General features: G+C 42.9%; 1 protein-coding gene across 2 annotated transcripts; it reads right to left on the bottom strand.

Moving 5' to 3' along the window:
• Nucleotides 1–560: 560 nt before the first annotated feature.
• Nucleotides 561–20,974, bottom strand: LOC106568228 (E3 ubiquitin-protein ligase RNF34). Of its 2 annotated transcripts, XM_014138382.2 has the most exons (9): nucleotides 20,819–20,972; nucleotides 20,582–20,617; nucleotides 9,118–9,336; nucleotides 7,633–8,127; nucleotides 5,198–5,263; nucleotides 4,782–4,983; nucleotides 4,518–4,553; nucleotides 3,164–3,205; nucleotides 561–2,866 (listed from the first exon to the last, which is right to left on the bottom strand). In XM_014138382.2, the coding sequence occupies exons 2-9, from the start codon at nucleotides 20,588–20,590 to the stop codon at nucleotides 2,682–2,684; spliced, it is 1,254 nt and encodes a 417-aa protein (XP_013993857.2). In that variant the 5' UTR covers nucleotides 20,591–20,617; nucleotides 20,819–20,972; the 3' UTR covers nucleotides 561–2,681. The 2 variants fall into 2 exon arrangements, with proteins under 2 accessions (XP_013993857.2, XP_013993858.2); XM_014138383.2 differs by lacking the exon at nucleotides 20,582–20,617 and having other exon boundaries at nucleotides 20,819–20,974.
• Nucleotides 20,975–21,762: the final 788 nt, after the last annotated feature.

The raw sequence follows: 21,762 nt of genomic DNA, 5'->3' as shown, positions 1-21,762 counted from the left end.
AGTTACCTGTCAGACACTGACCATACAGTTCCCCAGTTTGTATTTAACTCGTGTTAATTACAGGAAATAACAAAAGTATGGCTACTGGGGGGTCCTAATGTGTATATAAATATACTTTTTTGTATGAGGACAGGCCTAACTACCAACCATGTCTTCCCTGTGCAGTTGGGAAATATTTTAGTACTAGTATGTCATTGGTTCAACTGTATATACTGTATAGAGAACTGTTTGTGACTTGAGTTACTAAAAATTCATTCTAAATACTGAACTCTATTTTTGGTCATGTTTCCACGATCGTCTTAATTTATCTTTTTGGTCATGTTTATAAGCATTGTGTGCAATATGTAAACAAAACATTTGTGAAATATGTTTAAAGTATGTCATATGTTGGAATATCTATTAACGGTTTTTACATTCTGAAATAAAGACCTTAAACATCAACATTTGGAATAGTTTGCCATTTTGTCTACTTGCATTCATTAAACCGGGGATAAACAATTGATTTAGGGTAACTGGTCGGATACAGCAGTGTTAAAAAAAAAAAACAGGATCTCTGCTTATTATATGGTACGGTATTTTATTAAATCTATTAAATAATTATTGTAATTACCAAAATAAAATGTTCAACATTCCAAAATACAAAGTTCCAGGATTCCATAGAGTGCTCATAGCTATAACTCATCATACTTTGACATCATATAGCTGCCTACAAGTGACATCTGAGATATCGCAGCATTATTATAAACATACATGTAAACACAGTGACAGTGTTTGCCACCGTGAGCGATGTACAAATATTCATAAGGTTTTGAATCCCCTAGCAGGTAAGGATAAGAAATGCTCCAAAATAAAATGAGAACGGGGAAATGTCATGATCAGTGATCTCTCTGTTTTTGATTGGAGTCATATTAGTTTGATCAAATTAAGGGAATTTACATTCTGAAAAAAATTCAATTCAACCTCTTAAAATATCAAATGCTAATAAATTATATTAAGACATCCCAAAAATATTTATCAATAGCTTACATATCATATGCAATTATTTTAGAGCAATAAGCTTTTTGTCTAACGATCTACAGGCATTAGTAGATACTTTTTTTTTTTCAATAGACATTTGAATAAATATAATTTTATGAAAGAACAGAAGTTGTATTTGTATAAACAAACAAACTTAACAGACTGAGTTTATGCATCATTTTCTTTTCTTGAAAAGAGATATTAAAAGACAAACCCACAATGTGATAAGACGTTTAAATATGAGCTCAGAACAGAGGAATTAGCACCAGTCGCCTTCAAGAGGTGAACACTGAGCCAATGGACAACACACCTAGGAAAAGTAATGGAATGATATTGCTTAATTAAGCTAAGTAGCAGAGACACATTGTCAGTCATGCCAGACTTTAATAAAAGATACACCGACGAAGAGCATACGAACGTAAAGCATGGGATGACCCAGCCACAGTGTATGGTATGTTACCACAGTAGACAGGAGCCTTCTCTAAACCAAACAAGATCATCAACATAGACATTAATCATAATGTGATATCACTTGTGACTGACTAAACACATGCAAGGAGAACATGGGTTGGACAGCCTTGAACTGAAGCCCCTATAACCCATAGCATGTGGCTCAAGAGCTTCCCTACAATCCAACCAATCACTGAGCTTGATGGTTTACATATTGATTTGGTTGGATGTTGCTCAAATCTACAACGCATGGTCTGAAGTGAGGAGTGACACTTGGCATAGAAACAGCAATCAGACATCAGTAATGTAGTTGTGGTATGAAGTTTGGCACCTAAAACCCTCCCCGTGTGTGTGTAGAATGGAACAACACAGAGACATGCAACCTGGTTGAGTTTCTCAGACTAGTTTCATAGACAGACATAGAAGTCTTTTTTAATATCGCACATACTAAAGAACATTGAAGGAGATACGTATAGTATAGCCTGGTGTGGTATGAGTGTGTAAACCATATTGACTCTAACCCTGGGATATCATAATGATCTCCACCTTGATCACCTCATACCTACTCACCATGAAACATATCCAATTCAAGTATCCATGGGACCCAGGGCCAGACTACTGCATTTGGAACCCTGGGGCACCGACCTCAAGGCACTCCCCCCTCCTACACATTTTATCATGAGGCTAAGAGAATATATTTGCTATCTGGGGGGCCCACTGACCCACAACCCCAAAAAATGTAATAATACAAATTTGGTTGAGGAAGGACAGGGCCCCGGGGCACAAGCCCTGTGTCCCCTTTCAGTATACTGGCCCTGATGGGACCAATTCCGCATCATGGTTTATTAAAAGTAAAAAACTAATTGAAATGAAGCGCTGTAAAATAAGATATTGTAGAGTTATTTGTGAAACAATTCAGTGTGTATCACACTAAAGACAGAAGGTCAGTCAGTGTCCCGGAGCCAGTGGAGGTCCAAACACGACAGAGCAGTTTCCTGTGGAGCTCTTGTAGTTCTAGTAGCTGTAGTAAAAGTCAGGCCGTGTGAAGCTGTCTGCTCTGCATGTCATTTGGACTGGAGGATGTGCACATCTGCTGCAGCATTAAGTCCTTGGAAACTTGCAAAACCATTCACACTCCCTCAGGTTTTCAAGCATATGCACACTCCACGTCACAGCTTCAATGTCCTTGGCTGACATGCACGCTCACGGCAGAGTTAAGACTTGAAGACGTGCACGGCTCGCACCACGTACTGCCTGCAGATGGGGCACTCGCTCATCCTCATCCCACATTTGGTACAGGTGACCATGTGACCGCACTCCAGCAGCACACAGTCGATCACAGCGTCCATGCAGATGCGACATAGGTGGTCATCAGAGGCCAGCTGAGCCTTCACACTGTCTGTGGAGAAAAACAACACATGAGATAACAGTATTACTCTACAGAGCTAGCAGCCTGAGGATGGCTGTCTTCTCTAGGGTCATTCACATACTGTACATGATGATGTATTGCCCAAATAGCCAGTTAAACAGCAGGATGAGGTGGTCTCTCTCAGAACAGCACATAGCGTATTACTCAGGAGGGGTTATGGTTGGGATTGAATGGGAAATTAGACTTCAGCATGCATCAATATGGAGAGTTGTATTTCAAGACAGTGATGGTTTTGCAGGTGGGATAGTGGGAGTTAGACATGCCTACCTTCCACTGCACCATTGCAGATAGGCGGAGGATATGACACCACTTTATTTACAGAAGGAAAGGAGCAGTGACAAAACAACCATTAGTGATTCTAATAGGATACAAGCTCTTACTCAAATTCTTCCTTCTCACATAGTATTAAAACAATTCCTGTACATAGTCATTTCCTGTACAAAACTCAAATATACAGTTGAAGTCAGAAGTTTACATACACCTTAGCCAAATACATTTAAACTCAGTTTTTCACAATTCCTGACATTTAATCCTAGTAAAAATTCCCTGTTTTAGGTCAGTTAGGATCACCACTTTATTTTAAGAATGTGAAATGTCAGAATAATAGTAGAGAGAATGATTTATTTCAGCTTTTATTTCTTTCATCACATTCCCAGTGGGTCAGAAGTTTACATACACTCAATTAGTATTTGGTAGCATTGCTTTAAATTGTTTAACTTGGGTCAAACGTTTCAGGTAGCCTTCCACAAGCTTCCCACAATAAGTTGGGTGAATTTTGTCCCATTCCTCCTGACAGAGCTGGTGTAACCGAGTCAGGTTTGTAGGCCTCCTTGCTCACACACGCTTTTTCAGTTCTGCCCACAAATTTTCTGTAGGATGGATATAGATACTTTTGTACCTGTTTCCTCCAGCATCTTCACAAGGTCCTTTGCTGTTGTTATGGGATTGATTTGCATCTTTCGCACCAAAGTACGTTCATCTCTAGGAGACAGAAGGCGTCTCCTTCCTGAGTGGTATGACGGCTGCGTGGTCCCATGGTGTTTATACTTGCGTATTATTGTTTGTACAGATGAACGTGTTACCTTCGGGCGTTTGGAAATTGCTCCCAAGGATTAACCAGACTTGTGGAGGTCTACAATTTTTTTTCTGAGGTCCTGGCTGATTTCTTTTCATTTTCCCATGATGTCAAGGAAAGAGGCACTGAGTTTGAAGGTAGGCCTTGAAATACATCCACAGGTTCACATCCAATTGACTCAAATGATGTCAATTAGCCTATCAGAAGCTTCTAAAGCCATGACATAATTTTCTGGAATTTTCCAAGCTGTTTAAAGGCACAGTCAAATTAGTGTATGTAAACTTCTGACCCACTGGAATTGTGATACAGTGAATTATAAGTGAAATAATCTGTCTGTAAGCAATTGTTGGAAAAATGACTTGTGTCATGCACAAAGTAGATGTCCTAACCGACTTGCCAAAACTATAGTTTGTTAACAAGATATTTGTGGAGTGGTTGAAAAACGAGTTTTAATGACTCCAACCTAAGTGTATGTAAACTTCCGACTTCAACTGTATGTGCATCATGTAATATACAATACAACAAAACAGTATTGAATGCCCTCACCTGCAGACATGCTGTTGATGTTGCTGACATTTTCCACTGGAAGAAAATACAGAAATACATCTTTAATACTGTGTATCTGGACCTGTGAATAATACCAAATCAAAGAAAGATGTTTTAAATTGGACAGTTTCTCTATTGTTCAAACTAGGTTTGAACTGGAGATTGATAATCTATGAAGGTCGTTATCAAAAGGATCAGTAGTGCTCTAGTTAAGATTAGGTTGGTTGGTATAGGAGGACTAAAATGATTCAACGTGGTGCTTACTGGACTTCCTGTTCTGTTCGTCCTCTCTGTAGAGCCGATGCACCCGCTCTATCAGCTCCCACTTCTCACAGCAGCCAGAGTAGTTGACAAAGTTACGGGCCAGAATCTCTTTGAGCTGCCGGACAGACAGGCTCTCAATGTCCCCTTCGTTGTCCAGGTCAGATAGAGAGGCCCGTATCCTCCTCTGTGTCACTGGACTGACCTACAAAGAGAAAAGAGGAGGCACTTCAGAAAACATGTTCAATACAAAGAGTTCAATTATGACTATGTTTGGTCACACCATGGTCATTGAGGCAATACAACTGACCAAGTGAATGCTCTCACAAGAGTGGGTCAGTGATTTCTCTTCAGTTAAATACATGAGGTGGAGACTGAAAGGAAAGAGGCAGCTCGATGTAAAGGGCTGGTCGTCTCACCTCTATGATAGGGTCACTGGCAGGTTCCAGGTGAAGGAGTGGGATGGTCGGAGTTTCCCCATGCTCCTGGAAACACATCACAAAAGAGGATCAACAGCAGTTAAGTAACAGTACTGGAGCAGATATGACAGTTTTGAAATACTTGTGTTGTCTGATGCTCCTCACTCTTTCTCCCACAAATCCGAACTTCTATAAAACACCACCAGAGGTGCTGTGATCACTAGACGGGTTTTATATTGTATGATTTTTTTGTGTGCAAATGAACTCAAGCTTACAGACAATGTCAAATGTAATATAGCGAAGCACCTGAGTGAGTTGGGTGCGCAATTGAGCAGGTACTTTCCCGAAATGGATGACACTAACAAACGGATGACAAACAACTGGATTTGTTATCCCTTTCATGCCCTGCCTCCAGTCCACTTACCGATATCTGAACAAGAGAGCCTCATCAAAATTGCAACAAGCGTTTCTGTGAAAACTGCCAGATTTATGGATGGGGCTGCGCTCAGAGTATCCTGCCTTGGAAAATCGCGCTGTTAAGACACTGATGCCTTTTGCAACCACGTACCTATGTGAGAGTGGATTCTCGGCCCTCACTAGCATGAAAACTAAATACAGGCACAGATTGTGTGTGGAAAATGATTTAGGACTGAGACTATCTCCAATCCAACCCAACATTGCAGAGTTATGTGCATCATTTCAAGCACACCCTTCTCATTAACCTGTGGTGAGTTATTCAAAATTTTCGATGAACAAATAAGGTTTTATATGTAAGATGGTTAAATAAAGAGAAAAATTCTTGATTATTATTATATTATTATTTGTGTCCTGGTCCTATAAGAGCTCTTTGTCACTTCCCACGAGGCGGGTTGTGACAAAAACTCACACTCATTCTTATATTTAATAAATGTATCGTATAGTGTGTGTGTGGCAGGCTTACAATGATGGCAAAAACATTAGAGTGCGCTGACCTTGGTGCTAGAGTGGGTACGCAGCTGGAGGTTGAATGTTTGAAGGGGTACGGGACTATAAAAAGGTACCATGCTACATTTAGTATTCAGCACCATTTGCTTCTTCTAATCTTAACTGATTGGTTAATTATTCCCTTTGAATATGTTAACTATATTAGGAGTTTGCCTGCAACCAGAATCTAATGGTCTTGGTGGGATGAATCTGATGAGAATGTTTACCTTGTGGCGTATTGCCTTGCATTAACTCAGCCATTTATGTGCAATGAAGAGAGAACATAAAACAGCAACGATCATGAAGAGCCTACTCCCCCCCTCCTCTCTGTCTCCACCGGACCACCGCACATAAAGCAATTAGCTAACGGTGCAGGGCTAATGCATTCTTCCGGTGTGACATCACGATGAGGGATGGGGGCTGGGTCTATAGGGGGTCGGGGGAGGCTGATGTTCCTGGGTGTATGTGCACACACATGCTCCCTACGTATTCCACTGGACCAATCAGCCGCAGGCTGCAAGCATGCACCTGTGTTAATAATGCATCAGCAGGCCTGTTTGTGGTGTGCTTGCCTTCCTAGCCCAGCTCTAACAACTGACAACACCACAACTGCACTACCACCAGACACCAGCGATGCCCACAACCAGCCTAGAGCCCCACTCATTTCATCCTTTATGGATTACAATAGGAGTGGATGATTTTGATGTTTAGGCCAAAATGATCCCACGGACAGAGATGTGAGCAGTATTGTTGTGTTTCGCTCTCTCTTTTCAATTACAGCTGTGCGGTTGAGAGGAATCAGGTCCAGCCTGAGCGTTGTTACATAACCGACAGCATAATAGACCTAAAAAAAAGGGCTTCAGCTCTGGCTGTTGATGACTGGCTGCAGCTCCCAGGGCTGCATTGTAAGAGCAGCTGTCAGTCACGTGGACGGCAGATCACAGAAAAGACTGAAATTGTGCAGTATGAAATATGAATGTAGCAGATGATCTGTGTGAGTGAACCCCTTCATTCATGTCAAACACAAAGCACCAGACTGTATCAAACTGGCTGCAAAGGACAGGGCTTGACTGCAATAAACTATACTGCAATTACTAGAATGCTTGTAAGCTTTTTATGCTCCTATATTTAGCCTAAATGGTTATCAAAGGAGTTACTTTCAGCAGGGCTGTGGACAATCATAATCCACTTACATCCCAGCACTAGAGATCTAGAGTAGCAATTCCTCGTTGTTGATTGTTATGCTTAGCTGTGACAACTCTACTTCACACTGACAAATATGTTTCCCACATCCATGCCATGTGCTTATCAACCTTCACATGAATTAGCTTTGATACAAGGAGGACAGATGTCAAAAGAGCAGGGAAGATGGTAAACGAAGGGGGGCAGCTGTATGGGGAATGGGACTAGGTTGTGTTTGTGAGTGTGTGTGTGCATGCGTGTGTGTGTGTTATGTGTTTGTGTAGTCATACCTGGTTCTGAACGGTCCCTGAGCTGTCACTCCGGCTGAGAGGAGAGTCTCCTTGAGAGGCGGAGAGAGCCGACTGCTCCGAGGTGGAGAGAGCCGACTGCTCCGAGGTGGAGAGAGACGACTGCTCCGAGGCGGAGCGGTGTGCGGCTGAGGGGGGCGAGGCGTGGAGGGAGTGGGGGAGCGAGTGCTGGCTGTCTGTGTCTGCATCCTCCTCCTCTTCTTCCTCCTCCTCTACACCTCCTTGTGTCAAGGTGTTTTCTCCAGCTTCCTGGTGGCAGAGCACCAGGTCCACCAGGTCCTCCTTCTCCCTGCAGGTGTCTGTGGGGATGTTGCGCAGCAGCAGGTACTGGCGCAGGTCTTTAACGCGCAGCGCCATGAGCTGTGGTCTCTGGAAGGCCGTTCCGCGCAGGAGGTGGCAGGTGGTGCAGCAGCGGAGGCTCTCTTGCAGCACCGAGCACAGGGCGCAGAAACTTTTCTTACAGTCCGAGCATATGTGCTGAGAGAAAGAGAGAGAGAGAAAGAGAGAGAGAGAGAGACAGCGATAGAGACTAACCACACACATTTAGAAGAGAGGCGATCCCATCAGCCAGTCATGTCCATTCCTCCTGATCAATTCATTAATAGATGTAATTAATTATTGGCATCATGGAGTCAATTAACTATCCTGGTTTTAGAACTCTTAATTACAACTAATGACAGGGATCTGCCAGATCTACCAGACAACAGCTTTCCAATACAAGGACTCATTCCCTATGATGTCACTATGTCCTAGGAGAGAGGATGAGTTTACCCCATTTGGCACAGACAAGCTAAATAATACTATGTGGAATATTCTCTAGCTATTCCTGACATTTACAAGCTTATCTCGGTTTACTGAGGAAACTCAGATGAATCGACTGACAGGCAGTCTGAATGGAGACAGAAAAAGTGGGATATGGCCAGAAATAATTTCCATATCATTACTGTGCATTGCAAATGAGCTGTGGACCAGAAAGGACATTCACACTCTGACAGATCCATTTATCAATCATCTGTGTTCGTCCCCCAGAACCTCTCCTTTCTTGACACAGATATCGAGCTGAGACACACACACACACACACACACACACACACACACACACACACACACACACACACACACACACACACACACACACACACACGTGAGTAGAATATATTCTGGGATTGAACCTGCCATCGGCATGGCAACAGGTGTGAGCGAGCTGATAGAGCAGTCTGAGCCTGGAAGTGCAAGAACGCTGAAGCCTCCAGGGGCTTCTATCGCTGTCCCAGCATGCTACACTGTCAGTCAAAGCCTAGATATGCTCTGCCATTTACCGGTCTGCAGTCTAAGCTGATGCCCTGGTGTGACCAGTATGATTGAGTATTTCATATGGAAGTTAGTGTTATTAGTTTATTTATAAGGGGCACAGTGTTCTTCCTCATCTTTTTACACACTATTGTCATCATCCTCATCACCACCTACCTTGCGCCTGAAGACGGAGAAGGCCAGTCCACAGGCCTTGCAGAGCTGACCTGCACTCCCTGAGCTGGTGGGGGGATATGTGGAGTACCCGGCGCTGGGGGCAAAGCGGAAGGGCCCCGTCCCGGCCCCAAACCCTGGCTGCTGCCCACGCACCGTCCCTGTGCCCATTACCTCGTTCAGCAGCCCACAGCATGACGCCCACATGGACGATGCCCCCGCCTATGAAACAAACACACAAAGCGTGCACGTCTGTTCTTTTTAAATGAATGTCTCCAAGTTTGAATGCATAGTTTGGAGTCCTATTATCCATCCCAGTAGGTTCATAAACAATATGCCTTTGGGAGTACTGAAATCATAGTAGCCTTCAATGCAATCAATACAGTGCCCCAATTTCACCTACAACAACAGACTAGAGAAAAGTACAACTTTTGTTGTAGGTCGCGTCGCTAAGGGAATGGTATCTCAGACTTCTCACATCATTCGTAATTTGTCCCTGAATCCCACAATGCCTCATTGTGACCTTCAGATGCTCAACCACCTCCCCCCTCTGATGAACTACCTTTGAGCTCCTGAGTTCCTCAACAAAAAGCATTGAAGTTTTATAATACAGAATCTGGGGTGTTCGCACATAAAAACAGAAATGTGTAGCAGTGCCTGACGGCAGCTGGCGTATTCAGAACAAGGTCCTGTGAACAGTGTGGAGGTGCAGAGGTGGATGCTATACAGCCTATAGCTCTTCACAGGAAGGAACTTAAGATCCAAAAGGAACAGAGTGAAAGACACAAAAGGACACTGAATGTGGACTGCAAATCAGGGCCGTGCACAGACCTTTCAGGGTGCAGGTGCTCAAAATGAAAAAAGGGCACCCATCTGCTAGTTAGCTAGCTCTATATGTATACTTGTTTATTACATGTGTAACTCTGTGTTGTTTTTGTCGCACTGCTTTGCTTTATCTTGGCCAGGTCGCAGTTGTAAATGAGAACTTGTTCTCAACTGGCCTACCTGGTTAAATAAAGGTGAAAAATATTATATTATATATATATGTTTTCACTGGTTGTGATTTATCTTCAATGCTCTTAAATAATAACTTCTTAATATAATATTCATAAACTTCTAACTCATGATATATGACTGGCTGGCTAGTGGATATTTTTAGTATATGGTAGTTAGAGTCTAATAGACTACATGTGGTGCTGCTACTGTTATAGGCTTTGTTTTTTCCATTTATATTTAGAGATTGGATGTTAGTGTGTGGGGCGCACCGATTGGTGTCACCTCGTTAGTCAGTATGTGTTACACCTGCACTGGTTTGTCATCTCATTAGTGGGAAGGTGTTTCACCTGTGCTGGGCCAGGTGCTATTTAAGAGCAGCTGGCCTAGTGCTTCTGTTGTCTTGAGAGATGCGGAAGGTTAACGCCTTAAGTTGACACCCCCATTTGCTTTCTAGACAAAATCCTTTATCTGATCTTCTGGTTTAAGTTTTGTGCCACTTTTTCCTTGCATTCTCTTTCCTTGGTTTTTGTTACATTTCCTAGCAAGAAAACCAAAAATGTTCACTCAAACAGAAAAGGGGAACAAACAAAACCAGTCAACAACCAAAACAAAACAGGTTGAGTTTTAAGAGGGGTTCTGAAAAACACTTATGGGGGTGTCCACTGAAAGCTGACTAGCAACAACTAGGACCTAAAAGACACCCACCAAATTTAAAAACATGGAAGAAACCAAAAAGTGGTGCAAAACTGGGAAGTTCAGATAAATGATTTTGAAATCAAATGGGGAGAGTCAAAGGTGTTAACCCTCCACCTCTTTCAAGACAACTGGAGCCCTCGGCCAGCCACTCTTAAATAGCATCTGGGCCAGCACAGGTGACACACATTCACCCTAATGAGACGATAAACCGTTGCAGTTGTAAAGCAAACCGCATACAAAAATATATATTCCACCACCCAAAGGGCAGTTGGCGAGTGGGAGGGCAAAGGTAGACCCCTATCTGTGAACGTGCCTGCTGCAAATACATTATTATGAGCGCTATTTGGGTCTGTTTGTGGTTGAAAATGGTCAAGCACTAGAGCATAAACAGCCTGTCCTAATGAGCTATGCCCCAAAAGGGATTTTGGGTTCAATCATTAAAGGTGTAATCCACAGTTGAAACAATAACAAAGCTGCCTCCCACCCGTTTCGGCTGAGGGATGGGGCTGGAGAAATGTAACCACTCTCAAATTTATAGACAGGGCTATGGATGCAATGCCTGACCCATCCATGATATCAAAATTATAGTTTTAACCATGTTTTGAGGCTTTATAGCCCTCAAACTCAACTCTGGACCTCAAAGCCAATTCTACTGCATTTTTTATTGTTCCCCTCTAATCAGAGACTGATTTACACCCAGGTGTATGCAATGAATTATCAGGTAGAACAGAAAACAAGCAGGCTCTGGACCTCATAGGGTAAGAGTTGAATAACCCTGCTTACATTTACTTTGTTTATAACCAGCTTATATTTTGCATTCTGATGGGGTACGACAGTTGAACTAAGCTCATGAGGCATTTATCAGTTATATTTTTCAAGAATCAATGTGTACATTATCACAAGTCCAAAAATGGATGTAGCAACTGCACATTGCCACTAACTTTCTGTCCATTATATAATGAATGCCTGGTCACACACAACGCTACAGACATAAATCCCCCGATGAGAGTATGCTATGGCTCTCATTGAAAACATCCTCTCTATGTTAAGACTTGTATGGTAACTGTGTGAGCAGTGGGTTAATTTAACAGATATGACAGCCTTATGACCTAGTAGAGTAGGTGCACTTAGTGATATTAATGTGGTCCAAAAGAAGACCATACAATGGATGTGACATGTTTGCCTGATCAATGTTTACTGACTGCAAGACTGTCTACTCCAAGGCCTGAGACCCAAGATGGCATGATCCCTGGCGCAGCTCCTTGGGGGAGGAGAGGAGGAAGAGGGCAGGGAGAGAAAATGTCTTCTGTTACAGGGTCTGGGGAATCAATAGCTGACATGAGCATACAGTGTGGCTATGTCTGAGCACAGTAGAGAACAGTGAGCGTAGGCTATATTTTACAAGATGAGGCCGCTGCCGTCCACAAACACAGTTCTACTCAGCCATGACCTGCCACAACACACAGCCCTGCTCTATGATCTCACCTCTCTTCGCCTGCCTGCTTAGCCAGTCTGCAGTTATATAATCCAGGAGCTAAGTGCTATATGTGCAACTGACTGCACTGAGATGGAGATGGTCTTCCCAGAAATACAGTACAGTACAGCAATAAGTTGGTTGTGAAACATGATATCATAAGAAAATGTCATCCTGGCACGTTTCTGAATGAAGGTCAAATGTCACAGTAGCTGATGTTTTTCTCAATACAATGTAGTCAATGGGAAAAGATAAGTGTCGCAGGGTTGAGTTTTTCTCAATACATTGCAGGCAATGGAAATAGATGAGTGCTCTACTCATACATCCAACCAAGCATGCAATGGGGCATAAACCAGGCACACAGAAAGAGTGGTAAAAGATCCACTGTGACTTAGATAATTCCCCTATCTTTGGACAGTTACTCAGTGGGCCATTACTACACCCTTCCGCTAGATTTAGCAGAAGGAGGCACAGTGGTATGGCCATGAAATCACTCATATCTGGCACAGCGCCAAAGGAAGAGCTTTCCCCTGTCACCTCAATTAGCACCCAGTAAGCTCTGCAGGGAGGGACTGACAAAACATACAATAGATAACTGCAAACAAGAGTTACAATAAAATGCACTACTTTGTTACCAATATATACACTTCTTTGAGCTTATTAATATCTAATCTACATGAAGATTAAATATTACATATTACTATAGCATGCCTGGTTGTGGGCAGTTTTAAGGGGTTTAGGGCCCCTAACTTGCACTTGTCATTTCAGACATTTTGACAGTGAAGCAAACAGTCAATCTGCTGATGCGCTGGACCTGCTGAGGAGCGCTGTGCTTTTTTAAAATGTTTTTGACCATTGACTTCTATTATTCTTTTTGGCAGAATATATGACAGTGTAAAGCCTTGTTTAAACCAGGTGTGAACATGCGTTCCTTGTCCTGATCTTGTCCACATTCTAATTGAGCCCACATTTTCAGAAATATCAAATCGTATTAGTCACATGCGTCGAATATGGGGGCGTGCTCGGCCCTCTTTTTCCTGTAGACCACAATCATCTCCTTTGTCTTGATCACGTTGAGGGAGAGGTTCTTCTCCATGCACCACATGGACAGGTCTCTGACCTCCTCCCTATAGGCTGTCTCGTCATTGTCGGTGATCAGGCCTACCACTGTTGTGTCTTTGGCAAACTTAATGGTGTTGGAGTCGCGCCTGGCCGTGCAGTCATGAGTGAACAGGGAATACAGGAGGGGACTGAGCACACACCCCTGAAGGGCCCCTGTGTTGAGGATCATCGTGGCAAATGTGTTGTTACCTACCCTTACCACCTGGGGGCAGCCCGTCAGGAAGTCCAGTATCCAGTTGCAGAGGGAGGTGTTTAGTCCTTGGGTCCTTAGCTTATTGATGAGCTTTGAGGGCACTATGGTGTTGAACACTGAGCTGTAGTCAATGAATAGCATTCTCACGTAGGTGTTCCTTTTGTCCAGGTGGGAACGGGCGGTGTGGAGTGCAATAGAGATTGCATAATCTGTGGATCTGTTAGGGCGGTATGCAAATTGGAGTGGGTCTAGGTTTTCTGGGATAATGGTGTTGATGTGAGCCATGACCAGCCTTTCGTCCTGGTAATCCGTCTGGCCCTGCGGCCTTGTGAATGTTGACCTGTTTAAAAGTCTTACTCACATCGGCGGCGGACAGTGTGATCACAGTCTTCCGGAACAGCTGGTGCGTTCATGCATTTTTCAGTGTTATTTGCCTCGAAGCGAGCATAGAAGTAGTTTAGCTCATCTGGTAGGCTTGTCTCACTGGGCAGCTCTCGGCTGTGCTTCCCTTGGTAGTCTGTAATGGTTTGCAAGCCCTGCCACATCCGACGAGCGTCAGAGCCGGTGTAGTACGATTTGATCTTAGTCCTGTATTGATGCTTTGCCTTTTTGATGGTTCGTCGGAGGGCATAGCGGGATTTCTTAAGCTTCCGGGTTAAAATCCTGCTCCTTCAAAGTGGCAGCCCTTGCCTTTAGCTCAGTGCGGATGTTGCCTGTAATCCATGGCTTCTGGTTGGGGTATGTATGTACGGTCACTGTGGGGACGACGTCAGCGATGCACTTATTGATGAAGCCAATGACTGATGTGGTGTACTCCTCAATGCCATCGGAGGAATCCCGGAACATATTCCAGTCTGTGCTAGCAAAACAGTCCTGTAGCTTAGCATCTGCTTCATCTGACCACTTTTTTATTGATCTAGTCACTGGTGATTCCTGCTTAAATGTTTGCTTGTAAGCAGGAATCAGCAGGATAGAATTATAGTCAGATTTGCCAAATGGAAGGAGAGCTTTGTATGCATCTCTGTGGGTGGAGTATAGGTGGTCCATAGTTAGTTTTTTCCCCTCTGGTTGTACATTTAACATGCTGATAGAAATTTGGTAAGACGGATTTAAGTTTCCCTGCATTAAAGTCCCCGGCTAGTAGGAGCGCCGCCTTTGGGTGAGCGTTTTCCTGTTTGCTTATGGCGGAATACAGCTCATTCAGTGCGGTCTTAGTGCCAGCATCAGTCTGTAGTAGTATGTAGGCAGCTATGAAAAATACAGATGAATACTCTCTCGGTAGATAGTATGGTCTACAGCTTATCATGAGATACTCTACCTCAGGTGAGCAAAACCTCGAGACTTCCCTAGATATCGTGCGTCAGCTGTTATTTACAAAAATACATAGTCCGCACCTTGTCTCACCAGACGCCGCTGTTCTATCCTACCGATACAGTGTAGAACCAGCCAGCTGTATGTTGATAATGCCGTCCAAAGTTTTCACGTTTTCTATTTCAATGGAAGGAAGTGGGGGTTAATTCGATCACCTAAGAATTCTCAGAAGACTGCCCACCCTCTGGACCCGTTTTCTACGCCTTCTCTTCACGCAAATTACAGGGATCTGGGCCTGTTCCAGGGAAAGCAGTATATGATTCACGTCAGGCTCGTCGGATTTGTTAAAGGAAAACAAGTATTCTGCCAGTCCGTGGTGAGTAATCGCAGTTCTGATGTCCTGAAGTTATTTATTTTCAGTCATAACAGACGGCAGCAGCAACGTTATGTACAAAATAAGTACAAAAATTAATTACAAACAACGCAAAGAAACAAACAAAAATAACCCAACTGGTTAGGAATACGTAAAACGTCAGCCTTGTTCTCTGGCGCCATCTTGTTCAATATGTCCACACACGGTATTAAAATGAGTTTCATATCCATCCACTGTGTCCGCATTGTGACCAGATTTCCTGGTCCCTCACTGTATGGCAATTATTTAACAACTATATTTTCAAAATCATATTTATTTATTTTAAGACATATTAATGCCATAAGTCCATTGACACAAGATATGGACAAGATCAGGACAATTGAACCAGGTAAAAACAGGGCTTTAGACATTCACTAAAGAACAAAGACCAGACAACATAGGCAAACTGTCACAATAATTACAGATTACTGTTGACACACCACGTTTATTTTTTTATTTCAAAAATGTTGCCATTTAGCAAACGCTCTTATCCAGAGGGAATTACAGGCACAATTAGGGTTAAGTGCCTTGCTCAAGGGCACACCAACAGATTTTCCACCTAGTCAGCTAGGGACTCAAACCAGTGACCTTTCGGTTACTGGCCCAACACTCTTGTGCCCAACGCTTTTAACCGCTATCCTACCTGCCACCCCACCAAAACAACAGACCCTGTCCCAGTGTCCCTAGCCTTCACTCTTCCAGCCACGACTCCAATACCATCATTAAGTTAGCAGACGACGCGATGGTGCCTGATCATGACAACATTGAGACTGCCTATTGGAAAGAGGTCAGAGACCTGGGACTGTGGTGCCAGGACAACAACCTTTCCTACAATGTCAGCAAGACAAAGGAGCTGATCGTGGACTACAGTAAACGGAGGGCCGAGCACGCCCCAATTCACATCGTCGGAGCTCTAGTGGATCCAGTCTAGAGCTTCAAGTTCCTCGGTTTCCACATCACTAAGGACCTATCATGGTCCAAACGCACCAGAATAGTCGTGAAGAGGGCATGACAACGCCTCTTCCCCCTCAGGATAATGAAAACATTTGGCATGGGCCCTCAGATCCTCAAAACGTTATACAGCCGCACCATTGAGAGCATCTTAACTAGCTACATCACCCCTTGGTATGGAAACTGCTTGGCATCCGACCGTAAGGTGCAACAGAGGGTAGTGCATACGGCCCAGTACATCACTGGGGCCGAGCTCCCTGCCACCCAGGACCTCTATACCAGGCGATGTCAGAGGAAAACTTGTCAAAGACTCCAGCCACCAGTCATAGACTGTTCTCTCTGCTACCACATGGCAAGCGGTACCAGAGCGCCAAGTCTAGGACCAACGTCTCCAGGACAGCTTCTACCCCCAAGCAATAAGACTGCTGAACAGTTAATCAAATGGCTACCCACCCACACACTTTCACACTCTTCGTATACACTGCTGCTACTCTGTTTATTATCTATCCTGATAGCCTAGTCACTTTGACCCCTACCTACATGACATTTACATATTACATCAATACCTCAACTATCTCATACCCCTGCACATTGACTTGACGGGTACTCCTTTTATATAGCCTCGTTAATGTTATTTTAATTGTGTTACTATTTCCTTTTTTTATTTAGCTAATTTTTCTTCCTTTTAACTCTGCGTTGTTGGGAAAAGGTCGTAAGTAAGCATTTCACCGTAAATTCTACACTTGTGATTTGATGATCAATTTAGTTTGATGATCCTCTCTTCCTTCCCTCTTCTCCACCCCATCGTTTCCTCACTGGAGAGTATTGCTTCAGTAGCTTCAGGGGGAGATGCCATTCACATAGTGAAGCGTGCAGTCAGCTGGCAGCCTGCACTAGACTTCATCTCCATTGAGATCAGGAAGTAAAACTGACAGAAAAATCTAGCTGATTCAATCAATCTCTTGCTGCTTTTGTCAGGGAAGGCACAGCAAATCACAATGTATGAATATGTGCTGTTCAAAAGACTGCATTCAAACATGTCAATGATAACTGATGGAGCTTAGAAATGATGGCGCTTAGAAATGATGGCAAATGTCCTGTGCATCATACATTTGTACCTTTAAAGCCTTACCTTTGGGGTAAAAGAGGATAGCTCCAACTAATTAAAAAAAAGAGCGATTTGGATTTTGGGTTGCAGGCAATAAAACCAAAATGATGTGTCTGCTCAGGAGATAGTAATGATATTAAAATATGACTGGCATATTTAATAACGACCGCCACGGAAACTGCTACCTTTCTGAGTCTATCACATTTAATTCCAGACCATAGCTCCTTTTCTCAGAGTTCCAAATCCATTTTGGAATTCAGAACAGGGTCATGCCAGTCAACCTATCCTGAATTCTCTTGTGCAAATTCTCTCAAATTCTCAGTGAATTCTCTTGCACAACAAAACAATATGCCCCAATGAGCAACAGTCCCCATGACTGACAATTCAGTGTAATTCAAGAGAAGTCATGTCGAATAACAGCATCCTTATGACAATGCAGTATCAATGAATTAGATGAAAAACATATGGTACAACTGACTGCAACAAAAACGGTTCATGTGTGGTTCTAAACATATTACAGCCATCATCCTCCATTTCTCATGAGCTGAAAAGCTGCTTTTCAAAAGAAACCAGATTTGTCAATACAACGTCACAGCCATTTCTCTGGGGCAGATGATGGTTTGTCATGATCAGATAGAAGACCAGATGACCTTTCACCTCCACTGAGACAACAAACTGATTTAGGCCCCCCACAATACATCACTATTCAAATACTAGGGAAGCAGATAAAGGAAAAGATTGAGTACTTGAAGATATAGATGTTACAAACATGTTTATGATAGACCTCTGAACCATCATAGCCAACTTTGTGTCTTCAGAAAGTATTCAGACCCCTTTTTCCACATTCTGTTACGTTACAGCCTTATTCTAAAATTGATTAAATAGTTTCCCCCCTGATTCTACACACAATATCAAATAATGACAAAGCAAAAACAGATTAAGATTTTTTTACATTTTTTTTATATCACATTTAGATAAGTATTCAGACCCTTTACTCAGCACTTTGAAGCACCTTTGGCAGCGAATACAGCCTGAAGTATTTTTGTCTATGATGCTACAAGCTTGGCACACCTGTATTTGGGGAGTTTCTCCCATTCTTTTCTGCAGATCCTCTCAAACTCTGTCAGGTTGGATGAGGAGTGTCGCTGCACAGCTATTTTCAGGTCTCTCCAGAAATGTTCGATCGGCTTCAAGTCCGGGCTCTAGCTGGGCCACTCAAGGACATTCAGAGACTTGGCCCAAAGCCACTTCTGCGTTGTCTTGGTTGTGTGCTTAGGGTCTTTGTCCTGTTGGAAGGTGAACCTTTGCCCCAGTCTCAGGCCCTGAGCGCTCTGAAGCAGGTTTTAAACAAGGATCTCTCTGTACGTTGCTCCGTTCATCTTTCCCTTGATCCTGACGAGTCTCCCAGTCCCTGCCACTGAAAGAAATCCCCACAGCATGATGCTGCCACCACCATGCTTCACTGTAGGGATGGTGCCAGGTTTCCTCCAGACGTGACGCTTGGCATTCAGGCCAAAGTGTTCAATCTTGGTTTCACCAGACAATCTTGTTTCTCATGGTTTGAGAGTCCTTTAGGTGCTTTTTGGCAAACTCCATGCCAGATGTCATGTGCCTTTTAGTGAGGAGTGGCTTCCATCGGGCCACTCTACCATAAAGGCCTGATTGATGGAGTGCTGCAGAGATGGTTGTCCTTCTGGACGTTTCTTACATCTCCACAGAAGAACTCTGGAGCTCTGTCAGAGTGACCATTGGATTCTTGCTCACCTCCCTGACCAAGGCCCTTCTCCCCCGATTTCTCAGTTTGGCCGGACGGCCAGCTCTAGGAAGTCTTGGTGGTTCCAAACTTCTTCCATTTAGGAATGATGGAGGCCACTGTGTTCTTGGGGACATTCAATGTTGCAGAAATGTTTTGGTACATTTCTACAATCAAGTTGTAGAAACATCTCAAGGATGATCAATGGAAACAAGGATGCACCTGAGCTCAATTTCGAGTCTCATAGCAAAGGGTCTGAATACTTATGTAAATACGGTATTTCTGTTTATTATTTGTAAGAAATTTGCAAAAAATTAGAAAAACCTGTTTTTTCTTTGTCATTATGGGTGGGGTGTGTTGGGTAGATTGATTAGGAAATTTTGTCAATCAATTTTAGAATAAGGCTATTACATAACAAAATGTGAAAAAAGTGAAGGGTTTCTGAATACTTTCCGAATGCACTTTATGTACTCACAAATGTCTGATATCAAATCAAATGTTATTGGTCACATACACGTGTTTAGCAGATGTTATTGCGGGTGTAGCAAAATGCTTGTGTTTCTAGCTCCGACAGTGCAGTAGTATCTAACAATTTTCACAACATATACCCAATACACACAAATCTAAGGAATGGAATTAAGAATGTATAAATATATGGACGAGCAATGTCAGAGTGGCATAGACTAAGATACAGTAGAATACAGTATATACATATGAGATGAGTAATGCAAAATATGTAAACATTATTAAAGTGATATGTTGTGATATGTTGACGTTGCATGGCACCTTGTGATACTATAGCAATTTGAAAGACTACTGCCTGCTGTACAGCATAACATTGATATGCTGGATCGGAGCCAAACATTGACAGTGGAAATAATTGCTCAATTTAGATCTTATCTATCACCTACTCTGAACACAATACTACACTGATACTCATTATTACAGTGTTGCAAGAAACAGGATTTCAGGGGTTAGGCTTTGTTCATTGAAATTAGGTAAACAACTTTCCATACTTCGGATGCTCACACTGAAAGAATGCTAGGGGGTTATTTATCATAATCATCCATCCTCATCCTCAACATCATCACCATCCCCTCCACCATGGTTGTTGTTCTTTCCTGTTCTAGCACTCCTGGTCTGTGATTAGTGAGTCCAAATACTAGGGACGGGGTATTATCAATAGACCAGACATCTCAAAATATTCCATCACTCGTTGACTGCAGTATACTGATGTCATTAAGGCAGATTAACGATGGGGGAAATGAATGGACATTGCACTGTGGTATAGTTCACTGCGAGGGAGATGCACAGTAGTGTCAGACCGAGGGTCAGAAAGAGCTCGTGACCATCATCATTTAATGTATCCATGCCATTGTAAATAGAACGCAATATAAATTTTTCAGCCCTGGAGAAAATATTCCAACCGGCAAAACACTACTGTCACTCACCTTATACATGTATCCGTGAAATCAGAGTTTGCAACCCTTTAAAGCAAACAGACAAACAACAAAATGAATGTATTGTAATTGTATAACAATTAATAGGTTTGATTGGATGCCAAATTGACATTTTGTTACTATTTGTCGACGCACCGGATTTAAAAGTTGTAATATAGATCGAATGCAAGCCGGCTGTGCAAAATATCACAACATAGATATATTGACATTGCAGTAGGCCTACTATACCTTCATTCTGACTCCCGGTTGTGGAATTTGTCGTGTAATATTAGAATGATGACCATTGCAAGGACACAAGGAATCACACCATTACGTCTTCCTTTTCAGAAGCTCCCTGTGTACTTCTAGAATAGGCATAACGTAATGTACAAGTCACCCTCGACCAATCACGAAATAACCGGAGGTACGGTTATCTTTAGCAGCCAATCGCCTTTTCAATTGCCGCATAGTGGGCGTTCTGAGCTATGCGTAAGGCACGCGCATGCCGTGCACTATCGATATTTAATTTAGATCATGTATATTTATGAAATACTGCTGCTGCAGCTTTTTTATTAAGATGTGGACTTGATTTTGTTGCGACAAGTGTTTGGGTGATAGTTAAATTACTGCATTACTGCAGAGTTGAGTTGTAGCCCAGTAGGCTAGGATGTAATCTTCGAACAAGCTGCCCATCCATCACTTCACTTCACTGCACTACAACTAGTTATAGAGCCTAGCTACCTCTGAATGTTTATTTGATTAGCCTATGATTATCACAAAAAGAATTGGCTTGAATATTTTTTTATTCCACTAAATACAGAATCAGAACATCTAATCTCTGAGATCAATGTGAGGCTATCCATCTGGCTCTACAAACTTCAAAGTGGGAGGGAAACAAACAAGTGTGTGGGGGGGGGGGGGGAGACAGAGAGAGACTGAGTATACAAACACATTTCTAATAATGAGTTGCACCCACTATTGCCCTCGACAGTGTTCCACAGGGATGCTGGCCCATGTTGACTTCAATGCTTCCCAGTTGTGTCAAGTCACTGTAGCTGGATGTCCTTTGGGTGGTGGATCATTCTTGATACACATGGGAAACTGTTGAGCGTGAAAAACCCAGCAGTGCTACAATTTTTGACATACTCAAACCAGTATGGCACCTACTACCATACCTACTACCATTGAAGTGA

This window comes from Salmo salar, chromosome ssa13 (assembly GCF_905237065.1).
Source record: "Salmo salar chromosome ssa13, Ssal_v3.1, whole genome shotgun sequence".
Classification (NCBI taxonomy): Eukaryota; Metazoa; Chordata; class Actinopteri; order Salmoniformes; family Salmonidae; genus Salmo; species Salmo salar.
Note: the sequence above shows the minus strand (reverse complement) of the source record. Positions and strands in the feature narration are given on the sequence as shown.

Bases quoted from the DNA above. Each gene is read 5' to 3' on its own strand.
- LOC106568228 (XM_014138382.2), bottom strand. The intron at 8,128-9,117 runs GTAGGTGGTGAT...TCTTTCTCTCAG, and splicing joins TCTCCGTCTTCAGGCGCAAG to CACATATGCTCGGACTGTAA. The intron at 4,554-4,781 runs GTAAGCACCACG...ATTTTCTTCCAG, and splicing joins CGAACAGAACAGGAAGTCCA to TGGAAAATGTCAGCAACATC.